The sequence below is a fragment of the Gracilinanus agilis genome, chromosome 1 (genome assembly GCF_016433145.1).
Source record: "Gracilinanus agilis isolate LMUSP501 chromosome 1, AgileGrace, whole genome shotgun sequence".
Taxonomy (NCBI): Eukaryota; Metazoa; Chordata; class Mammalia; order Didelphimorphia; family Didelphidae; genus Gracilinanus; species Gracilinanus agilis.
In genome coordinates, this window is record NC_058130.1 from 81338597 (window position 1) to 81360731 (window position 22135).

A 22135-nucleotide genomic window follows, 5' to 3' on the forward strand; every position below is an offset into this window, starting at 1 on the left:
TTATATTAGTTATTCTTTGCTCATTGGTCATATCTGTAAAAGCACACAGACCAACCCACTCTATGAATTCAGGCTTTCTTTTAACAGCCTTCCTAATGCTTATACTGTAAACTGTTGGTAACACTTGGACTCTTGGCACCAGATTAAGGACATGTTACAATATCTCTGAAGTTTGTGGGTGGGTGGATAGGGGGATGGTGTGTAAGTCAACTGTTTCCTTTGTCCAGAGAAGGTGGCTTCTAACCCGTTTGAGGATTCTACAGCTTGCATCTCACATTCACTTGGCTGCATTTTTTTTTTTTGAATAGCTAGTATGTGTTTCTCCAACAGTTTTACAGCCTGCTGCTTCCTTGGAAAAAATGAGCACAGAGCTGAGCTTTGCACAGAAGTGAGATATTTTTCCTAGGCCAACTTGGCACTGTGCTCTTAGCAAGGTGCAACAGATCTAAGTGGAGCTGGCCAGGACCCCCTTTCTTAGCTCATTTGGGATCTGTGTAAAGTATGTCTGTATTGTTACCTGTTTTGAATTCTGTAAAACTGGCTTCTTCTTAAAGTGTTAAGACTGAACTATTAAGAAAGACCCTGTCTTCAGGCTGAGTTATTTCAGGAACGTCTTATAAGAAAATGAACAGTTCAAGTGGTTAAGTTGTATTGAGGCAAAATGCCAAAGTTTTCAAGCCTGTGGGATTCTTAGCAGTTTATCATCATCTTCTGGTTTTAGTAAAAAGAAAGAGAAAAGGGTTCATTTGATCTGAGTCTGTAATATATTAAAGTCATAGTGTCTCTGAATTTTGTAGATTAAAGATAGCATTTTCTAAAGTTAAAATTGGGCATATAATTCTACAGCTTTGGTTTTCTATGGAATGAAAAATAGTCTTGCACTAATTAAGTGAATCTTTAATTATGCAGAAGCAGGGAAATTCATTTTTCATAAATCTTCTTACCACTATTAGCTGATTCATTTGTTCCGTAAACATTTCTCTTATCCGTAAGTGTGATTTTTTAGAGAGAGAGCAATTTACTAGCAATGCCAGGAGAGGAGAGAGGGATTTAGGGAGTTGTGATTTAGTCTGAAAATTCACAAATCTGTTGGAACATGAGGAAGACATTGTGGTTGAGGACAATCTTCTTCTAATGCCACAGGCCACATTTCAGAACCAGGATTTGGTATTTGGGTACTTATATGAACTTTAAAAAAATCTGTGGGGCAGGGGGAACCATTTCAGAACCTTTGGGCCGGACCTTAGCTTCAAAAAATTAGGTTTTGAATTTTCATCTGATGAAACAGTCTCTAATGTAGGAGGCCTTATTCAGTCCAGCTTAACAAATATTTCCTTTCAGAGAGCCAGCCTAGACAGGACATGGAATTGAGAGACATAAGTTTTGATCCTACCTCTGGCAAAGCTGTGTGACTATGGACAGATATCTTAAATGCTTTGAGCCCTAGTTTCATCATTTGTTAAATGAGGATAACGAACCCCAGAAGGTTGTTTTGAGAAAGAACTGAAATAGGATATATAGAGAGCATAAATTCATTGGCTATTATCACATGAAGTAGGCACTCACTAAGGGTTTTGTTAAATTCTGCTATCAGCTATAATGAAGACACAATCTTTTTATGGCTTAAATTTGCCAGTTCCAGAGTTTTATCAATTCTTCTATCTAGGTTTGAGCAAAATCTCCCAAATGCTTTTGAACGTAGGATTCTATATTTTTTGTAATGTTGCCTCTTTCAAGGTGATTATAAGATAGTCTAATTTGTGACTATTGTGGCTACTGCTGTCAGTGGAAGAGGTCATTCATGACTTTCCTATTCATGAGATGCTAGACCTGTTCCAAATTCTTAGACATGATATGAAGATTTAGGGAAGCCTTATTTGGCTGGTACCACCACACTAACCTAAGACTAATGTTGTGTATGGCTCTCAGTGGCCCCTGTCTTTCCTTGATTGCCTCTGTCTGGTGTTGAAGACAGAGAGTCTCAGTTGAACAAGACAAAAAAATTAACATTAAAGCTGAGGAAAAACAAAAACAAAAAAACAAGGTGCTCAGGAAGGCTTACTTTCCTTCCCTGTTTCCAAGGAGGGAGCTGAGCTCAGGGCTATGATCTGCAAGGTGAGAAAGAGATTAGTTCAGTGAGGATCATAAACATATCAAAAGAGTGAGTGGATCATAAATTCTTTGGAAATGCCATTAGAACTTGAGAGTACCGTTGAGGGTTCCATCTGGACAGTCCGACTTCTTTCATACATTTGACCAAATATTGTACCCCTCTGTCATGGAAGTGAGCATGAAGCTTGCAGAGTTTGGGCATTAGGGATAAAGGGGAAGTAATTGTGTAAACAGACAGATCATCCAAACTGCAACTCACATTTGTATTGATGTTATGATTTACACTAATACAAGGCTATATTCATCTCCTCTGTTTGATATAGGCAGAACAAGTATTGTTCTCTCCATTTATAGGTGAATAAATGTTCAATCAATATAAATTCAGTAACTTACCTTAGGTCACACAGGAGTTCATGTCAGAGACAGGACTTGTCTCATGTCTTTTGTATTCAAGTCTCTTGTTCCTTCCATGATCTCATATTTCTTTTCATCAGCCTGAGAATCAGAGAGATTGTATTGTCGCTGTCACAACAAGATTGTGCCCTATATAATAGTATAATCACCAGTGCACAGAAAGTTTTAAAATATATTTTTATTATCTCTGTTTTTATATCATATACATTTCCCAATATATACTTCCCTTTTCCTTTCTCAGAAAGCATTTCCTTATTGAGGATGGGGGGGGAGGCAAAATGGGGGTGGGGGTGGGGGGGAATGAAGGGGAAAGTAAGAACATGAATCATGTAACCATGGAAAATTTTTCTGAAAAATAAAAAAAAGAATGAAAAAGAGAAGAAAACAGCCCAGCAAATTAAGCATAGTGTTTGAAAAAGTCTGGCATTTTACACAGGATTCCATGCCCTACTCCCAACTTTTGCAGAGTGCAGCATGAGGGTCCTTCTCATAACTTTCCTTTAGGATCGAGTTGAGACTCATAGAATGTTAAAGATGGAAATGTTATTAGAGATTATCTAATTTAACTCTTTGGCATTATATGTTGGGAAACTGAGACCTAGTGGAATTGACTCCTCAAAGCTATCAATTTTTGTATGCTTTATACTTTTGAAAGAGTTTATACATGCATTATTTCATTTGATCCTTACTCATTTTACCTGTGAAAAAGATAAAGCAAATGTTATTACCCAATTTAGCAAATGAGGTACTTGAGCATCATAGAGAGGTTAAATAATGACTTCAGAATTTATTTATCTATCCAGTGACAGAGCTAGGGCTCCAGTTCAGGTCTCTTCACTCCTAATTAACAATCATTTAAGGGCCTGCTTTGTGTTATGCACTATGAGATATAGCACTAGGGTACAAACAAGGAGTACCTTCTTTTAAGTAGTTTATCTTCTAATCAGGGAAATAACAGGAACATACATACATTCCTACATACACATGTATATGTATATGCATACAAAAAAGACCTATGAAACAACACAAGTAATCGTAGCTGAAGGTCCTATTTTATAAAGCCCTTGAGCTGAGTCTAAAAGGAAGATTTATGACTAAACACCTGGTATCATCTCCGTTAGTAAAGGGGATTCCTAAAGGTGGTAGTGGTGAGGAAGAATGTGTCCTAGGCATGAGAGATAGAGGAGGGGAAATTGGTTCATTGTCAAATATGGGGAACAGTGAGGAGGACACTGGCAGAATGGAAGGGTATCTGGAGGAAGTTATTGTTAAGGTTGGTGGGGGCTAGGTTGTGATTGGCTTGTAACACCAAACTAGTAGAATTTATATATGATCCTGGAGGTAACAAGGACTTTCTGGATGATATGTGGGTACAGGGTAAAGGGAAGGGTCAAGGGAAGTTTGAAGTGGTGGATGTTATCAGATCTACTGTTCAGGAAAATCATTTTGGTAACTTTGTGGAGGATGAACTGGAGTCAGGAAGGATTTCAGACAGGGAGACAATTCAGGAAGAATGTCCAGTGTACTTTCCTTTAAATGATACTCATGGGTTATTTGGTTTTCGTTGAATTTATTTTCATATTGTGATCAGTTTAAACATGATTCCAATTTTCTTTTTCTTTTTAAAAATTTGAAAACTAGCTAGCTTGTACATCACAATTTAAGTGTTATGTGAAGTGATCAATGACTTCCAGAAGTTTTTATTTTAGAAGGTAGGCATTTTTAAAGACATGACTTCATAGTTTAGTGCATGCTGCCAAATATTGTCTCATTTTATTATAATTTCATGTACCTCATTTATACACCATGCTAGCGTCAATATTTCTGCCATGTTTCCATAATGGATATTGTAATACTTCTTTCTTTCTTTTCTTCAAGCGTGTGATGGCATGTAACATGCTTTTTTTCCCTCCTGCCCTGATGTAGGCCTGTCTCTGGAAAGCTATGGTTGTAAGAAACGTGAGCTTTTCCCTTATAGCACATTGAAAACATATATTGCCATCCATCTCATGTAAATAGTTTCACTCTGGTAAATTCTGTTTACTGGGTGGTACAGAGTGACTCATATTCATGGTGAGGTGAGTAGGACAGTGTTCACTATATGTGGTGTTTTTGAGGTCAGGCCCTAATATGGGTTTGGCACTTATAAAAGAACATGTGTTTAGAAAAATATTGCCCTATTACTCTGTAGTAATTCAAGGTCTAGTGCAAGGATCAGTGAATGACCTTTGTCATTCTCAAGGGTCAATAACTCATTCGCTTTTTCTCCTTCCCTACTCCCACCTCACACAACAACAACAATGGAATTAATACAGTAATACATATTTCAATATCAAAATACAACATTCAGTTATTTCAGTGGTGTTTGACCCCATTTAGAATTTTCTTGACAAAGATAGTGGAGTGGTGTGTCATCTCCTTCTCCAGCTCTTTTTACAAATAGAGAAACCAAGGCAAAGTTGGCCAGAGGTCACGTAGTTAAGAAGTGGCTGAGGCCATCTTTGAACTCAGGTCTGGCTGACTCCTGGCCTGGCATTATTCACTGAACCACCTACTTGGGAAGCATAAAACATTGACATCATCTGCTTTTTAAGTTAAGGACAGGGAACACAAAACTTTATTGGACAAATACAATGAATTTTGGTTAGAGTGATGAAGATGTGGAATGAAAGGGAAAGAAATGGGGTGAAGAGAGTAAAAGAAGGAAAGGAAGGGAGAAAAGAGAAGGTGAGAATTCCTTCCTCATCAGATTACTAAGTGATTTTGTGGATCTGAACTTCCCTTGCTGAGTTTTAGTCCCCAGTCACTTGTTGCCACCATTCTTTGAAATGCTAATTAGTTCAGCTTGCTAAACCCTAAATAAATGTTTGTTGAATGAATTAACTGATTAATCATTGTTCTCTCCATTCTTAAGCTCCTCCAATCTTTGAACTTCTAGTGATGTTTTTTTCTGAATGAAAGTAAGCAAAACAACTCATAAAAAGGGAAAATGATCTTTGATTTGAATAAGAGAGTTCTTTCTGCCTTGGGCTATAAAAAAAACGCTACACTCTTAAAAAGAAAAAAAAAAAAATATATATATATATATTTTAGTAAAACTAACCCACACTGAATCCGAGAATGTATACAGTGTTCTTCACCCACTATCTCTTAAACTCTTGAAGAAAAGATGGAGGAATATTTTTATATCTCTTTACAGAGGTCAAGCTTGAACATTATAGTTACATTGTGTTTTGTTCTTAATATTTACATTGTTGTTAAGTTGTATTTTGCTTTCCTTGTTCTGCTCACTTGGTTTTATATCCCTATAAATCTCCTCACATTTTTCTAAATTCATATTCAGCATTTCCTATAGCACAGAAATGCCTGATGATTGAATGAATGAAGCATTTATTAAGGACCTGTGCTCAGTGCTGGCGATATAAATAGAAAACTAAAAAAGCCTCTACTCTGAAGGAACTCTCATTCTATAGGAGGAACTCAAAATATGTTGATGGTTCTCCTGTAAGCAAGATGGAAAAGGCCCACAGTCCTTAGGATACAGTGAAGCTCTTGATAACATGGTATATGCATGTACCACTATTTGTTTAGAGGCCACCAAGTGGTACAGTGGACAGAGCTCTGGGTCAGGAGACTGGAAACCCTGATTTCATATTTGAACATGGTAACTGCATGACCCTGGGCAAATTACTTAACCTCTTTCTGGCTCAGTTTCCTCAACTAGAAAATGGATATCATAATAATATTTACTTTGTAGGGTTGTTGTGAGGATAAATTGGGGTATAAAGTGCCTTGATATATAAAGGAGCTTAATAAAATGTGACCACCTCACCTCTTGCCAACTTCTCATCCTTTTAGATAGTTTCCAGTTGATGGGATCTACTTTGCTTCCATTTTTTGGTTTACTACAGAAAGAACTTAATATTGCTCTAAATATTTTGGACTGGCTGTGTGCTTTTCTTTCAGCCTTTGACCTCCTTGTGTTATATGCAGTTTTTTTTTTTTTTTTACTTCTTATGTGTATGTTATAGAATCCCTGCCCTCTTGGCACAGGTATTATAGGAACCACCCTATTTGTTATATTGTGAAGTTAAGATTACTGGTTGGAAGATAGTAGCTTAAAGCCTAGATTTGATACTTACCTGATCATGGACAAGTCAATTGATCTCTCACCCTCAGAATCACAGAATTTAGTGCTGGGAGAAACCTTAGAGATCATTTAGTCAAGCGGTTTCCAATTTTGTAATATGTGCACCTCAGGGAATGGGACAAGTTTGTTAAGGCAGAAAAGTGGGGGATGAGTTAATCTTTTTACTTTTTTCTTATCGATAATGTTAATGTAAACTCTAGTATTATTTTGTTTCCTTTTGAATAGAGAATATGGAAGGATTTCTTGAAAACACAAGTTTTGGGAACTAAAAAAGATTGGAAACTCAGGACTTACTCTCACTACCTCATTTTACAGAAGAGCAAAGTGAGGCTTAGACAGGCTAATAGACTTGCCAAGGGATTCTATTCCTGTAAAATGAAAATAATAATACCTGTGCTACTTACCACATAGAGCCAGATTTGTGTAAGCTACAGAATGTGAAATGCGATTTATTATTACTCTGATAAAGACCTGCTTAGAAATCTGGAGACCATGAACTTACAATCATGCCAATAGAGAAAAAGCTCTGGTAGGCATGGCCAACTAACACTCAGTGATACTTTGATTTGAAGTATTAATATTCTAAGATCTACTTAGCCTGTGCTCTGAATTACAGAGGTACTGAAAATTATTGTGACCAAAAATAATTTCTCTAGCTGTACTAATATTAAGTTAAAAGGAGAAAATAGAAGTGTTATTTAGAAAAAGTAGAAGCATTGAATACAAAGTTGTAACTCCATTACAAGACAGTTCTTAGGAGGGAACCTTTAAATATTTAAGTATTTAAACCATTCTTGAAAAAAGGTAGTTGCTGCCTTGCAGTAACACTGGCTAGCCCTAAGAACCTGCTGAGGTAGATCAATCTTTCAGTAGTTGCAGAAAACAAACAAAAGCCAAGGTTTCTCATTATTCCCCAAGTCAATGAACCCCCCCTTTACAATTTCATTGAGTACCCCATTTTGTTTATATTTTAGATAGCTTATTTTCTACAATTAGTTTGTTTTTCAAACCCAACATTAATATTGGTGAGAGAATGGCAATTTAAAAAATCAGTCAAACTTGAGACAATTCTTTCCTCTATTGGTTGTGTGACAGTGTACAAAGCCTAGGCAATTCCCTGAGACAATTAAGGGCCCTTTGAATTCAGGGGTTGTCCCCACTCTGTGAATTCCTCCCATTCTGAAATAACTAGTTTGGACCAAAAGAAATGAGGGGAAGACCAATTTTTGATATATTATTGGTGGGTTGAGATGGGGAAGGAGTTGTAGTACAGGACAAATTCAAACATTTTCTTGGCTCTGCTCTCTCCTTCTTTTCCCATGGCCAGTCAGCTGCTGTCCTGTCAATTTTTTGCTTCTATAAACATCTTTGTCATTCATCCCTTTTCATTCATTCACACAATCATCACCATCATCACCTCTCCTATGCCTGATTGCTATTGCCTTTTGATTAGTTTCACTGCCCTGAATCTCTTCTTTCCTCTCTAATCCATCCTCCCCATAGCTGCCAGAGTAATATTTCTAAAGGGCAGGTCTAACTCTGGCACTCCCTTGCTCAATAACACACCCTATTACCTCTATGATAAAAGTTTGGCATATAAAACCCTTCTCAAACTAGATCCAAGTTATTTTCTGGCCTTATTACATACTTAATTTTATACACTCTTTGATCCAGCCAAACTGGACTTCTTTCTGTTCCTCACAACAGGCACTCCATTTCCTATCTTTTTTCCTTTTACATGACCCCCATTTATGGGATGCATTTCTTCATTTCTACAGCTGAGAATATTTTATATCCTTTTTTTTCCTTTCCATTATTTCCTTCAGGTCAAGCTTCCCCTCTTGCATGAGATATACCTTGATCCCCAGCTTCAAGTGCTTCCCTCCCAAATTACCTTGATAATTCCACCCAAGAATGCCATCTCCTTTGGGGCTGACTCTATGACAACTTTGTTTTTCTATCTCCACCACCTCATGTGTAACCAGTTCAGGCGCCTTCTAGATGTGTGTTCATCCATTCCTTGCTTGACTGAAGCATGGCTATTTTTTGTTTTTGAGAAGCACTATTATGTTTGGAAATATAAAAAATGTACAAAGATTTTTTCCCATATACATTATGTTATATATAATACATATGACATATGTACTTATATATATTTTGCATATTTTCTTCAACATTAGAATGTGAACTACTCAAGGGCAAGGACTTTTTTTGCCATTAGTGCTTTATATGTTCATCATTTAGTACAATGAATGATATATTAGTAGTTATATAGTATCATACAATACATATGAGATGTCTGACTTTTAGTCACTATATAATTTTTTTCTTTGTAGCTCTAGCTCTAGCACAATGCTGCTTGACACAAAGTTAGCAATTTGTGAATGCTTATTTAATTGTATTGAAAATTGTTTCCCTGTGTGTGGGGGGCAAGTATTTTCAGTCCCAATTCAGATATATAGAATTTAGGGAAGTTAGATGGCTCAGCCAATGGAGAGACAGGCTTAGAGATGGGAGGTTCTAGGTTCAGATTTGAACTCAGATACTTCCTAGCTATGTGAGCCTGGGTAAGTCACTTTACCCCATTTTGCTCTTTTGTCTTACAGTCGATATTGAAACAGAAGGTAAGGGTTTAAAAAAATAAACACTGCTTATACTTAGTTAATCTCTAAAGTATAATTTCTGAACAGTTGTTTATGGTGAGAAATTGTTGGTTTGCAATTTGGACTATATGTCAATTATATCTTAGAGGAACTGTTTTCCAACTCATTCTTGGGTTTATAATTATAGCATTAAAGCACTAATCCTTTTCATCTAATTTATGGCAATTTTTTTATTACTTTTCCCCTCTCACTAACTTGCTCTCCCTTGTGCAATTAATAATAAAAACTCCATGAAAAATAAAGACCTCAATACACGGTTGTTTGGAACTACAAAACAAATTCAAGAAAAATTATTTATAAATTTTGCAATATAATTATTTCCAATCATATTTCCCATCTTATAATTATTTATGATCATATATAGAATGGTAGTCAAGATATGCCCTCCCTATAATATGATCTATTATAACATTGATATCTCTCAATGGTCAGTTTACTCATTATTTTCAGTAATCACCTGAAGAGTCTTCATTTTCACATGAAATTCCACAAATAAATGCAAGGTGGTCATTATGGGGACGGGGATCATGAGGACTTAAAGATCCAGTTGTACATATGAGAAAGTGAGAGAGTTGATTCTTTTAAGTGTTTTATAGAATCTCTTTGTGGGTTGGCTCAGGGATTTAAGAGTTTATGACTCAGTAAGTCCATGTATACTAGCAAGTTACTTTTTACAAAAATCTAGAGTGGACACAATTGACCTTATAGTGTGTACTTTAAATTTGCCATCCAAATCCATCCCGCCCCCACAGATTGTAGTTCTATGTACAAACCCCTTCTGAATGCTACGTATTCTTCATTTCAATGAAGATCTTTACCTTTTAGGATACTTATGCATTCACACACACACACACACACACACACACACACACACACACACACACACACACCTTCCCCATTNCACACACACACACACACACACACACACACACACACACACACACACACTCCTTCCCCATTCCCTTATATTCTCTCCTGTTATATTTACATGAGGGTATTACATGATTGCTCACCTTGAGCCAGATACTCACTTCCTTTTATTACATCTGCAGTGTAACATGACAGGGTTTCTCTGTCATTAGTAAAGCCAAAATAAGAAGGAATTCTTTTGGTTTTTTCTGTGTATGCCTCCTTAGCCAGACAGGTATGTGTTCTGACATGCTGCTTAGGAGCAGTTGCCTTTGATGGAGTGCCTGACATTTCTTCAGACTTTTGCAAAAGAAGGGGGTGGGGTGTGTAGAAACCCCAATAGTCATTGACCCATGATAATGCATTCAACATTCACTGACAGACTAGGAGCCCTGAGACACATACTTAAAACATGTCTCTCCTGAACGTTTCAAAAGCTGTGGTCAGTTTGTTACAGAATGTGTGTTCATCATGTCTCACAAATTCCAGGTGCCCAGAGAGCATGGGTTTTCCATTCTTGTTATTGTATGACCGCAATTCAGTACAGAGTAAGATAAAGCAGAGATGGCCACAAACTTTTGAGCTGACATTTTTGTTTATCTTCCTCAACTTGAGAGAGAGAGAGACAGACAGACAGACAGACAGACAGACAGCAGACAGAGGCAGAGAGCAGAGACAGTGAGAGTTCTTTACGAGACCTTTGTTATGAAGTGAAAGGTATAGTTTAGGGTGATAAAAGAATGCCAGGCTGTGGTTCTTACCGCATGATACTTCTCTAAGCTAATGGAATTACTGAATGCATTAGTCATTGGTGTAATTAATAACAGTAAAAATGTTTACCTCTAACTCTAGAGATGTTTTAAACTTTCATTTAACAATATATTTTTTTTCTTCTCTCCACCCATCCAGTATTACATACTCAAGGTCCCATTGATGGCAGCCTTTATGCTAAAGTGAGAAAGAAGAGCATATCTGACAACAGCATCCCTAGTGGAACTCAGGTTGTTCCAGTGACCAATAGCCCTGATCACAGTGACCATACCCTATCTGTTAGCAGTGATTCAGGCCACTCCACTGCCTCAGTAAGGACAGACAAGACTGAAGAGCGCTCAGCTCCAGGCTCCAAAAGGGGTTTGAGTCCACAAGAAAAGGCAGAACTGGACCAGCTCCTCAGTGGGTTTGGATTAGAAGACCCTGTAAGCTCCCCAAAGGATATGACTGATGCTCGAAATAAGTACAGTGGGACTCGTCACGTAGTACCAGCCCAGGTTCATGTGAATGGAGACTCCAAGCTGAAAGACAGAGAGACAGACATCCTAGATGATGAGATGCCCAACCATGACTTACATAGTGTGGACAGTATTGGGACTTTATCCTCTTCAGAAGGTCAACACTCCAGTCATCTTGGAAACTTTACTTGTCACAAAAGTAGTCAAAATTCTCTCTTATCAGATGGATTTGGGAGCAACACTGGGGAAGACCACCATATTGCCCTTGCCCCTGACCTAGGCATCGGTGTAGATCCTCTGTATGAGCGATCATTTGGAAATGGTGAGCCCAAGCAGGTTCAGCAGCTCTTGAGGAACCCTACTGTATCAGTTCAGACACCAACTTATGGACAGGGCACCTATTCTACTCAGACATGGGTGCGCCAGCAACAATTAGTTGCAGCACATCAGTACAGCTATGCAACAGATAGTGAGGGGAGGTTTGCTATCCACAATTCTTCAGAGAATTCAAACTATGTTCCAGCCCAATCCAGGGTCCCACTAACTCCCACGAGAGGGTCCAGCAGCAGGGATGCTGTGCAGAGGGGTTTTGGTAATATACCAAATCCCAATGAAGTATCCCAGCACTCTTACCAAGAAAGTTTCAAACCTAGGTCAACAACAGAGAAAGAGATAAATGGGATTGACATGGGATTGAATGCTGGAATTTTACCTGGATCTCCAACTCTGGATATTGATCAATCCATTGAACAGCTGAATAGGCTGATCTTGGAATTGGACCCAACATTTGAGCCCATCCCAACTCATATGAATACCATGGCAAATCAAACAAATGGATCTGCATCCCCTGACAACAAAGTAGGAGGAGGACTACGGGTAAATCATAGATTTCTTGAGAAAGGAGACAGCATAAGCAGGAATTCCAGCCAACATGGTAAGTTTTTTTAGTCATGTTTTACTGAAATGTTTTGAATGATGTTCTTTTAGTTTTGTCAGGAGAAACTTAGTTCACCTCTTGTTATATTTACTTGGATATAATATGAACAATAGAAAGCATTTCCTTTCCAATTTTATTTGCTCATAATTTATGACATAAATGGATGCAATATGGCAGAACTGGAAGATCATTTGACTGAAAATCCCAAGACCTGGCTTCTATTCTTATCTCTGGCGACTTTTCAGTGGTATGACCTCTTTGGACCTTATTTTCTCTATTTGTAAAATATGGTTAATCCTATCAACACAGATTTCTTTTGAGGATCAAAGAAAGACAGTGGACATGAGAACATTTTTAAGGTTTAAAATTTATGCAAGTATAAGATGGTATTCTTATTAGAGAAATAGTTGAGCAATATTCATTTTTACTGCATAGTTATGGTGATTATAATTCACTTATTCTGAGATTTTAAAAAGGCAAATTTAGGGAGTTGCCTGATTAAATAACTTGCCTATCATGGGCAAGTTTGAGCCTTCTCCTTTTCCTTCTCCTTATTCTTGTCATATGCTAAAATTTTCTTCCCTTCACCTCATATATTTAAAGGAAGTTTGGAGAGAACATGGTAACTTAACAGACTTTCCCCCTTTTGAGTAAAATGGTTCTCATGTTTAAGAGGAAGAACAGAACCAAAAAGTCATCTACAAGAAAGCATATACTTTCAGGAATGAATATAAATGGAAAATGTGACTCTGAAATGACTGATACAAACCAAAACTGCATGGTAGCCTCATCCCTTTTGCATTTGCCTGAGTGCTTAGCCTCGAGCAGTGATGGCAAACCTTTTAGAGCAGGGGTCGGCAACCTTTTTGGCTGTGAGAGCCATAAACGCCACATTTTTTAAAATGTAATTTTTTTGTGAGAGCTGTACAGTGCTCACAGTGCGAGCTCCTGTAACAGCACCTGAAAAAAATTGACTTCATGGCTCCTGCAGAAAGAGCCATATGTTGCCAACCCCTGCTTTAGAGACTGAGTGCCTAAACTGCAACCCTCATGCCATGTGAGCACCCTGCCCCACTCTCTCCCCACCTTATCCCAGACAGGGGAGGGGGGAAGTCTTTCCATTAGGCCACTGGGCAGAGGGGGGGCCATGTGAGAAATATTCTCTGGTGCCTCTGGGGATTGGGAAGGGAGCAGCCCCCTCCCATCCCCTTCAGCACTTAGCAGGCACTTAACAAATGTTAATTGACTGACACTGATTACTTCAGAATCCAAGATCTTTTTATCATGAGTGGATACTCCCATCATTGATGCAGATTATTACTCCTCTATGATTTATAATTTATTCCTTTTTTCATTTCAATAGTAGTAAATAAATAATAAAAATAACCCAATGCTTTCTTAGCTTTATAGGGCACTGAATAACTTTTTAAGAACTAGAATTGACTCCAAGACATAATGAAGCAACTGAATTAGGTGAAAGGACCAGATAGTCAAATTCAATTATTTTCAAAACTGAATTTGCATATTTTTTCTTACAACAAGGCAAAAATGGTATGAACTGAATAAAGGCTCAGATAGCATGAAAAGTGAGGTAGCCAAACATCTGATTACAAGTTCTGGAACATGTTCAGAGACTTTGGAGATGATGAGAAAACCAGTGCTTTGAAGGGGATCCAAATACTTTTGAATGTATCAAATTTAGTGTGGGGCATGGGTGAGCCTTGTTTTTTTTTTTCCCCTTTTTCTTTTAAAGGATGGCATGTTGAGCTCTTCCAAATGCTACTTTCAATTCTTCTATTATGTTGAGTGAAAGGTTTTGCTCATCTGAAAGGCTTTGCAAAAGTGACAGGGAATTACCACTCCCTGTCTAGGTAGGATACTAGAGCCCTGATCTTATATGTACAGAGAAGCAGCTGTGCAGTCTGAGCCCTTTCTGCAGTAGCATAATATTCTGAGAATCAGAAGATCACAGTCTGGAGGTGGAACAGGCTTGAAGACCATCTAATTTGACATTTTATAGATGAAGAAACTGAGTCCAGTGATTTGCTCAGGTCAGTCAGATAGCATTCATGAGAGGTAGGATTTGTACCCTTGTCCTTTGAATTCTCCAAATGATGAGTTCCTCCCTGAATCTCCATTTTGAGTAAAAGTCCACACTAGCTGTTTTAAATTCCTCAGACTTATCCCCAGTGCCCTTGGGAGGGTACCATCCCACCCGCTACCCTTCCAGCTTCCTTATTTGTGTTGCTTTTCTCCATTAGAACGTAAACTTTATGAATGACAGAATCATCTTTCTTTTTACTTGTTATTGTATGTCAAGAGTGCTTAGTACAATGCCTGGCACATAGTGCTTAATAAATGCTTGATTGATTGATGCTGACCCACATCCAAGTTTCAGATATATTGAGAACTGAGTTAAATTATTAAGAATATAAAGCATTCCAAAATTGATAAATGGTCAAAGGATATGAACAGGCAGTTTTTAGAGGAAGAAATGAAAACTATCTGTAGTTATGTGAAAAAAAAGTTCTAAATTACTCGTGATTAGAGAAATGCAAATTAAAACAACTCTATACTACCACCTCACACCTATCAGTTGACTAGTATGAAAGAAAAGGAAAATGAGAAATGTTGAAGGGGAAATGGGAAGTTAGTATGTTACTATAGTATGTTGCTTCCTATAATACTAGCTCTAACAATAGTGAGCATGATCATTTTCTTAAAATATATCCTCTCTAAGGGACTATAAGTCTTCATTTTTAATAGTCATTTATGTCTCTTATAGATTATTAAAATGCAGTATATTTATTGGAGGCAGAAATAAATTGTTTTTAAATTTATTTGTTTTTAATTGTTTTTGCTTGTTTTTAATTGTTTTTAAGCTTAAATCTATTATGACAATACCTCAAGACCTTTGATTTCTTTGGTTGTGAGTGTTCTCTTCAACCACATAGATCCCAGCAACTTCACACCTTTATTTTGGTCTTCTTGAATTGCTCTGGCCTAAAACTTGTTAGATGGTGGCCTGCTCTCTGTAGAAGAGTTTCTTTGACTTCAAACTGGTCTTGGGATAAGTAACTGAATCTACGTTCAGGCCCTCCCAGCTTAGCTACCAGAATGTCCAGCTCTGCTAGAAAATTCTTGAAGAAATCCCTGTCACTTTCATGCTGAGATAACAGAAGCAGTCAGGATTTTTGTGTCAAAGGCAAAGAGGGTTCAATAGCTCAGACAAAATTCAAGATTTTTTAAGTGCTTCTCTCTTGAGGGGACATTTAGCCAATACATCGATTCCTTAGCATCTTTTGGCTCTGGATTCCCACCCTTCTTGCAGCTTGGAAAACTGGCTTGAATCATAGTTTATTCTGTCTGTTTTTGAGAGAACATGGTAGATGGTAGAGTGGATAGAGTGTTTTGGATTTGGAGGCAGAAAAAAATAAAAAGTGACTTTCAAAGAATAATAATAAGTACAATGATGATAATATTAGCTAGCATTTTTATAGTGATTTAAGTTTTGTAAAACACTTTTCAAATATTATGTTATCCTCACAACAACCCTACAAAGGAATTTTACAGATGAGAAAACTGAGGCAAATCCCCCTGGCATCTTAATATACCTATAGTATTTCACATTTATGTGGTACTTTGCAGTTGTATAAAATGCTATGAGTTGAACAATAAGAATTTTATTCAGTTTTTAATCATAATGTAATAAACTGTTGGATGTAGGGTCAGGAATGCTTGAATTCAAATCATGTGTCAGATACTAGTTCTGTGACCCTTGGCAAGTTACTTAATCTCTCTGAGCCCATTTCCTCACCTGCAAAATAATAGCATTTCCCTTCTGGGATTGTTGAGTGGGTAAAACGAGCTAATTTATCAAAAGCATTTTTCAAACTTTAAAGCACTCTTCAAGGTTTAGCTAGTAGCAGTAGTAGAGATCTTCATCATAGTATATTTATATAGTAGAAAATTTAAAATGTTATGATATTCTCCCAGATCAGGCCTTCCCAAATAAGGGAAAATAAGGGGAAAAAATTAAATATCTGTTATAAATCTTGACTATGATTTCTACTTGCTGAGAAGTAGCATGAGTAGGGGCCAGCTGAGTGGCTCAGTGGATTGAAAGCCAGGCCTAATTAGGGACAGGGGGGTCCTAGGTTCAAATTTGACCTCAGATCCTTCCTAGCTGTGTGACCCTGGACACTTAACCCCCATTGCCTAACCCTTATTACCATTCTTCTACCTTGGAACCAATACACAGTATTGATTCTAATGTGAAAGGTAAGGGTTTAAAAAAGAAGAAATAGCATTACTTATTGATCAAACAATTGGATTACGAGGCAAGAACACTCAAGTTCCAACTATATGGAGAACTGAATTATATATAATATATATATACGGAATATACACACATATATATATTTCCTAATTGATAAACAATCAAAGGATATGAATAGGCAGTTTTCAGCTGAAGAAGTAAAAACAGTCTACAGTCACATAAAAAAGTGCTCGGTGTCACTCTTGATTAGAGAAATGCAAATTGAAAGAACTTTGAGATACCCACTCACAACTGTCATATTGGCCAATATGACAGAAAAGGAAAATGAGAAATATTGGAGGGGATGTGGGAAAACTGGGACTCTAATGCACTGTTGGAAGAGTTGTGAACTGATAACACCATTCTGGGGAGCATCTTGGAACTATGTCCAATGAACTTTAAAACAGTGCATGCCCTTTGAGTTAGTAATACCATTGCAAAGTCTGCATCATAAAGAGGATTATTTAAAAAGATGAGAGAAGGAGCTATTGTCACAAAAATTTTTATAGCAACTTTTTTTATGGTGCCCAAGAATTGAAATTCAGGGGATGTCCATCAAACAACGAATGACTAAACAAGTATTGTATGTGATTGTACTAGAATATTATTGTGTTGTAAGAAATGATAAACATGATTTCAGAAATATCTAGAAAGATTTACATGAACTGATGCAAAATGAAGAAAGCTGAACTAGGAGAACATTGTACACAATAACAACAACATTATATAGTGATCAACTGTGAGTGACAACTGTTCTAAACAATAAAGTGATCTAAGACATTCTCAAAAGACTCATGATGAAAAATGCTATCCTCCCTCCAAGAAGAATGATGGAATCTGAATGCACACTGAAACATTGTTTATTTTACATTTTTCAATTTTTTGTTTGTCTCATACAAAATGACTAATATAGGGAAATGTTTTACACAATTGTACATGTATATCAGATTGTTTAATTTCTCAAGAGAAATGGAAAGCGAGGAAGGGAGGGAGAGAACTTTGAACTTAAAAAAATGAATGTTAAAAATATTTTTTGCATATGAGTGAGGAAGAAAATTATTGAGTTCCTCCTACCCCAAAAAAACCTTTGAGTCCTAGTCTCTCTCTGAATAGCTATGTGACCATAGGCAAGTAATTTAACTTCTTTGTACTTCTTTAGTTTTGACATGAGGTGATTGTCCTAGATGAATTTTAAAGTCTCTCCTGATTGTATGAATTATTGGATTCATTTTTCTAAATTTTAGACCTTTTCATTGCCAAAAAGAGCTCTTTATCTTATAATATTTCTATTGACTAGTGTCCAGAGAAAGCTAAACATTGACAAGAAGGCCTCTAAAAGAATATGCCATTGTAAACATTTCTGAATGACTAAAAAAAAATTGAGGAAAAAACATTCCCTATTCCCTTTACATGTCAGTGCCTCTATAGCTAATGGCAACATTTTATCCTTGCTGAGACAAAAAAAAATGGATTAAAGACAATATTCTTAACATTTCCCCCTTTTCTTGTACTTGATTCCATCATGGGGGTAGATCTTCATTCTCTTTTACAATATGGGTTAGTTTTGTAGCATTTTTGCTTGAAACACAGTTGTTTTTTACACTGTTGCAATAGGCAACATTTGTTGACCTTTCCAGCTATCCTCAAGCATATATAATTCTTTGTGCTAATGAGTCTTTTTGGATCATTTCCTTTAAGTGGGTGGAAGGTAAGATTACTAAAAATAATGAATGTATAACAAGAGAACTGGAAGAACTTGTGAAATGTAAGATTCGGCTGATGGTATAAATATGGCTCTATAGTTTTTCCATAACTTGGGGGCTTGATACATTTATTGTTATCAAAATATTTATTCATTATATTATCACTCAACCTATGGTTCTGCAAAATTAGTAGGACATTCTGATTCCTTTAACACTATTATTAAACTTATTAATACATTCAATTTCTCTTTATATGTATTCCACAATGAATGTTCTTCAGTCATTTTCAGTCACATCCAACTCTTCATGACCCCTTTTGAAGTTTTCTTGGGAAAGATACTTAGAGTTATTTGTCATTTCCTTCAGCTCATTTTATACATGAGGAGATTGAGGCAAACAGGGTGAACTTTCCCAGGGTGACACAGCTTGTAAGTATTTAAGACCAGATTTCAACTCAGGAAAATGAGTTCTCCTGACTAGACTAAGTACTCTATTTATTGTGCCACTTAGCTGCCCATTGATGAATATAAGTGGTTATTTAATGAATTATTTATATTTAAGGGAAGGTAAGAAAATTGAACACAATAGCTAACTTTTTCATCACATTTTGATAGGAAACAAGTTCTGAGAGAGGTTTGAGCCTGAGGTTACATAGTCAGTAACTGAACTTAAACACAAAACCAAGCCTCTCCTTCCCCCAACCCCTTTTTAAGATAATCCGTTTAAGATCTCGAGTGAACTTTTGGGACCATTAGGTTTAACCTCTTAATTTTACAGAGGCCCCAGAGGTAAAGTGACTTGTCCAGGATCACATAAGCAGTAAGTTGCAGAGCCTGGTTTCATACCCTCCCTTTTAACTCTGATCCTACTATTCTTGTCAATTCCAGGCTTTCTTTCAATATACCAAAATTAGGTACCTTTGAAGCACAAACTAACATAGTTTGTTTTGCATTTACCTTATAAGGGAAGAAACAAATTCCAGGAATAAGGTTATCAAATTTAATTACTGAATGAATCATAGATAAAACATTTTGCAAACAGACCTTAAAGTACTACATAAATGCTACCCATTGTTTATAATTATAAAAAAAGATACCCTCTTATTGAGTATTTGCTTGGGGAAACTGTTGATTGAATCTGATTTTGTATTTTTGATCCCCAATGCCTATCACATGGTAGGCATTTAATAAATGGTTGTTGATTGATTAGTATAAAAGTTTCTTTACCACTACAGTGAGTCTATGATCTCATTGATATAAGTTTCTCATCTAGTATTAAAACTCCCAATTCATGCACATCTTTAGTCTCTGTCAAACTTGTTTTTTGGATACATTTTCTAGAATGTTCACCTAATATTCAGGGACCTTTTTTCTAGGTTTCTTAGTATTCTTTAGGTATTTATACCACCTACTATCACTATCCTACCATCTTTTCCCTTCATATCTCTCTCTATTCACATATTATGTTATTGCTCAGCAAGCCCTTTGGATGATTCAAAATTTTAAATTCTTTGGAGATTTTCATATTCCATAATTCATAGTCATATAGCATCCCCCAAAAATATTGTCATAAAATAGGTTGTTTAACACCCGGGACCTTGAAAATGTCATGTATTTTACCTAATCCATTTCATCATATTCTTTTCCTTCTGTCTGATTTTTGACTCAGCTCATAGTCTACTTGCTCCATCTGTCCCGAGATGCAACACCATGTTCAGTATTGCCATGGGCATTGGCACATAGAGCATACTAATTAACACATTTACATCTGGTCAGATGAACTTAGAAACCCGCAGAAAGTTGGGAAATTTCAACAATGATTTGAGCCTCAGTAGGAAAAAAAATTAATAGAGAAAAACATCTCTGATGTGGTTTCCTGATATATTAGGTAACTGAGTGTTTGACTTGGAGGGAAAGAAAGAACAAAGACTTCGAATTTGGGAAGGAGGTGACCCAAAAATCTGCCTACAGTTAGGGAGGTAGTAGGGTTATAGTTCATGGCATTTTACATTTAGAACTTGAAGGGACCTGAGAGCTCGTTTTGTTCAACCACTCCATTTTAGAGATAGGAAATCTCAAGGTCAAAATGGTCTTTCTCAATATCACATGGATAAATGGTAGTGCTGGGATTTTAGGACCATCATCTCCTAATTTGGCTTTCTTTTTTCCCCTCCTTTCTCTGGTTCTAGATTCAGAGGCAGAAGAGATATTTATTTGTATTTTGATTCTAGGACTTAATATCTTTGTGACCTTGGGTATATTTCTTAACATTCTAGTGCCTGTACATGTTGTTATTTGTTGAGTCATTTCAGTTGTGTCAGACTTCTAGTGACCCTTTTTGCAATTTTCTGTGAGTGGTTTGCCGTTTCCTTCCCTAGCTCATTTTACAGATGAGGAATTGAGACAAACAGGGCTAAGTGACTTGCCCAAGGTCTCATAGCCTGATCAATAATTTGCTTTTTGACACTCCTCCCCCACTTACTCCTCTCTCCAGTTACCTCCCTCTTCCCTTGTCTTATTCCTCGTCTGTTTCTCTATAGGGTAAGATAGAATTCTGTACCCCACTGAGTATACTTGTTTTTCCATCTCTAAACCAGTTAAGATGAGAGTAAAGTTTAAGCATTCCCTGTCAAACATTTATCTTCCCCTCTCTGTAATGATTTTTCATGCCTCTGTAATATCATTTACCCCACTTTATCTCTCCTTCCCTTTTCTCTCAGTGCAAGCTTCTCTTTCAGCCCTTGATTAATTTTTCCACATATCATTCATATGCATCTTTGATAATTCCTTGTAATATGACGTCCAAGAGTTTTTCTTGATCATGGCTTTCAGGTAGTCCAAATAATTCTCAAATTATCTCTCCTAGTTTTGTTTTCTAGGTCAGTCCTTTTTCATTAAGATATTTCATGTTTTCCTCTTTTTCTTTCTTCATTCCTTTCATTCTGCTTTATTGTTTCTTGATTTCTCATGTAATCATTAGTTTCTAGATGGTCAATTCTGATTTTTAAGACTGGATTTTCCTCTGTGAAGTTTTTGATTCTCCTTTTTCAATTGGCCCATTTCTTCTTGCATCATTTTCATTTCTCTTCCCCATTTTTCCTCTCTTAATTGGTTTTTTAAGGGGTTTTTTTTGAGCTCTTCAAGAATTTATGTCAAATTCATATTTTTCTTTTTGACTTTGCATATGTTTCCTTTGCTTTCTTTGTGCTGATTGTTTAAATACTAGCCTCAGGCTTGGGTGTAAGCTTTTGATTTCATACTGACCTTGATCTGGTCAGGGGCTGATCACATTCTAGCCCCAGGCTTAGGCTTAAGGTTTTGATCCAATCAGGCATACCTTTGATTGCCCTGTCTCAGAGTATACCCTGAGCTTTAGGCAGAAAGATGAGTATTTAATACTTAGTACTATCAGCCACTCCAAATAGTATACTATGTCCTTAAACCAAGCCCAGACTGGAAATCCTGGCATTGCTCTGGGCCCACATGGATCAGTTAGACTTCTCCACAGGCTTGAAATTTCAAGGGGTGTGCATTAGCTTGTACCACTATTTGATCAGGCAGGATATCAGAGTCTGACTGTTGGCTTGGGCTCATGTTCCAAACCTGGGACAGCAACTGGGGCCAGGGTTGGGGTGGTGGCTTGCTTTTGGCTTGTTCTTCCTTCCTTGCTGGAACCTTTTGATGGCTCTGCTTTCCTCTCA

At 36.9% G+C, this 22135-nt stretch overlaps 1 protein-coding gene across 1 annotated transcript in view; it reads left to right on the top strand.

Annotated features, from left to right (window-relative positions):
- TNS3 (tensin 3) overlaps positions 1–22135 on the top strand; it is a 199947-nt gene that overhangs the window by 69753 nt on the left and 108059 nt on the right. Inside the window, exon 11 of the mRNA XM_044676470.1 lies at positions 11158–12411. Within this exon, the coding sequence (XP_044532405.1) occupies positions 11158–12411 (1254 nt within the window). The remainder of the gene's footprint in view (positions 1–11157; positions 12412–22135) is intronic.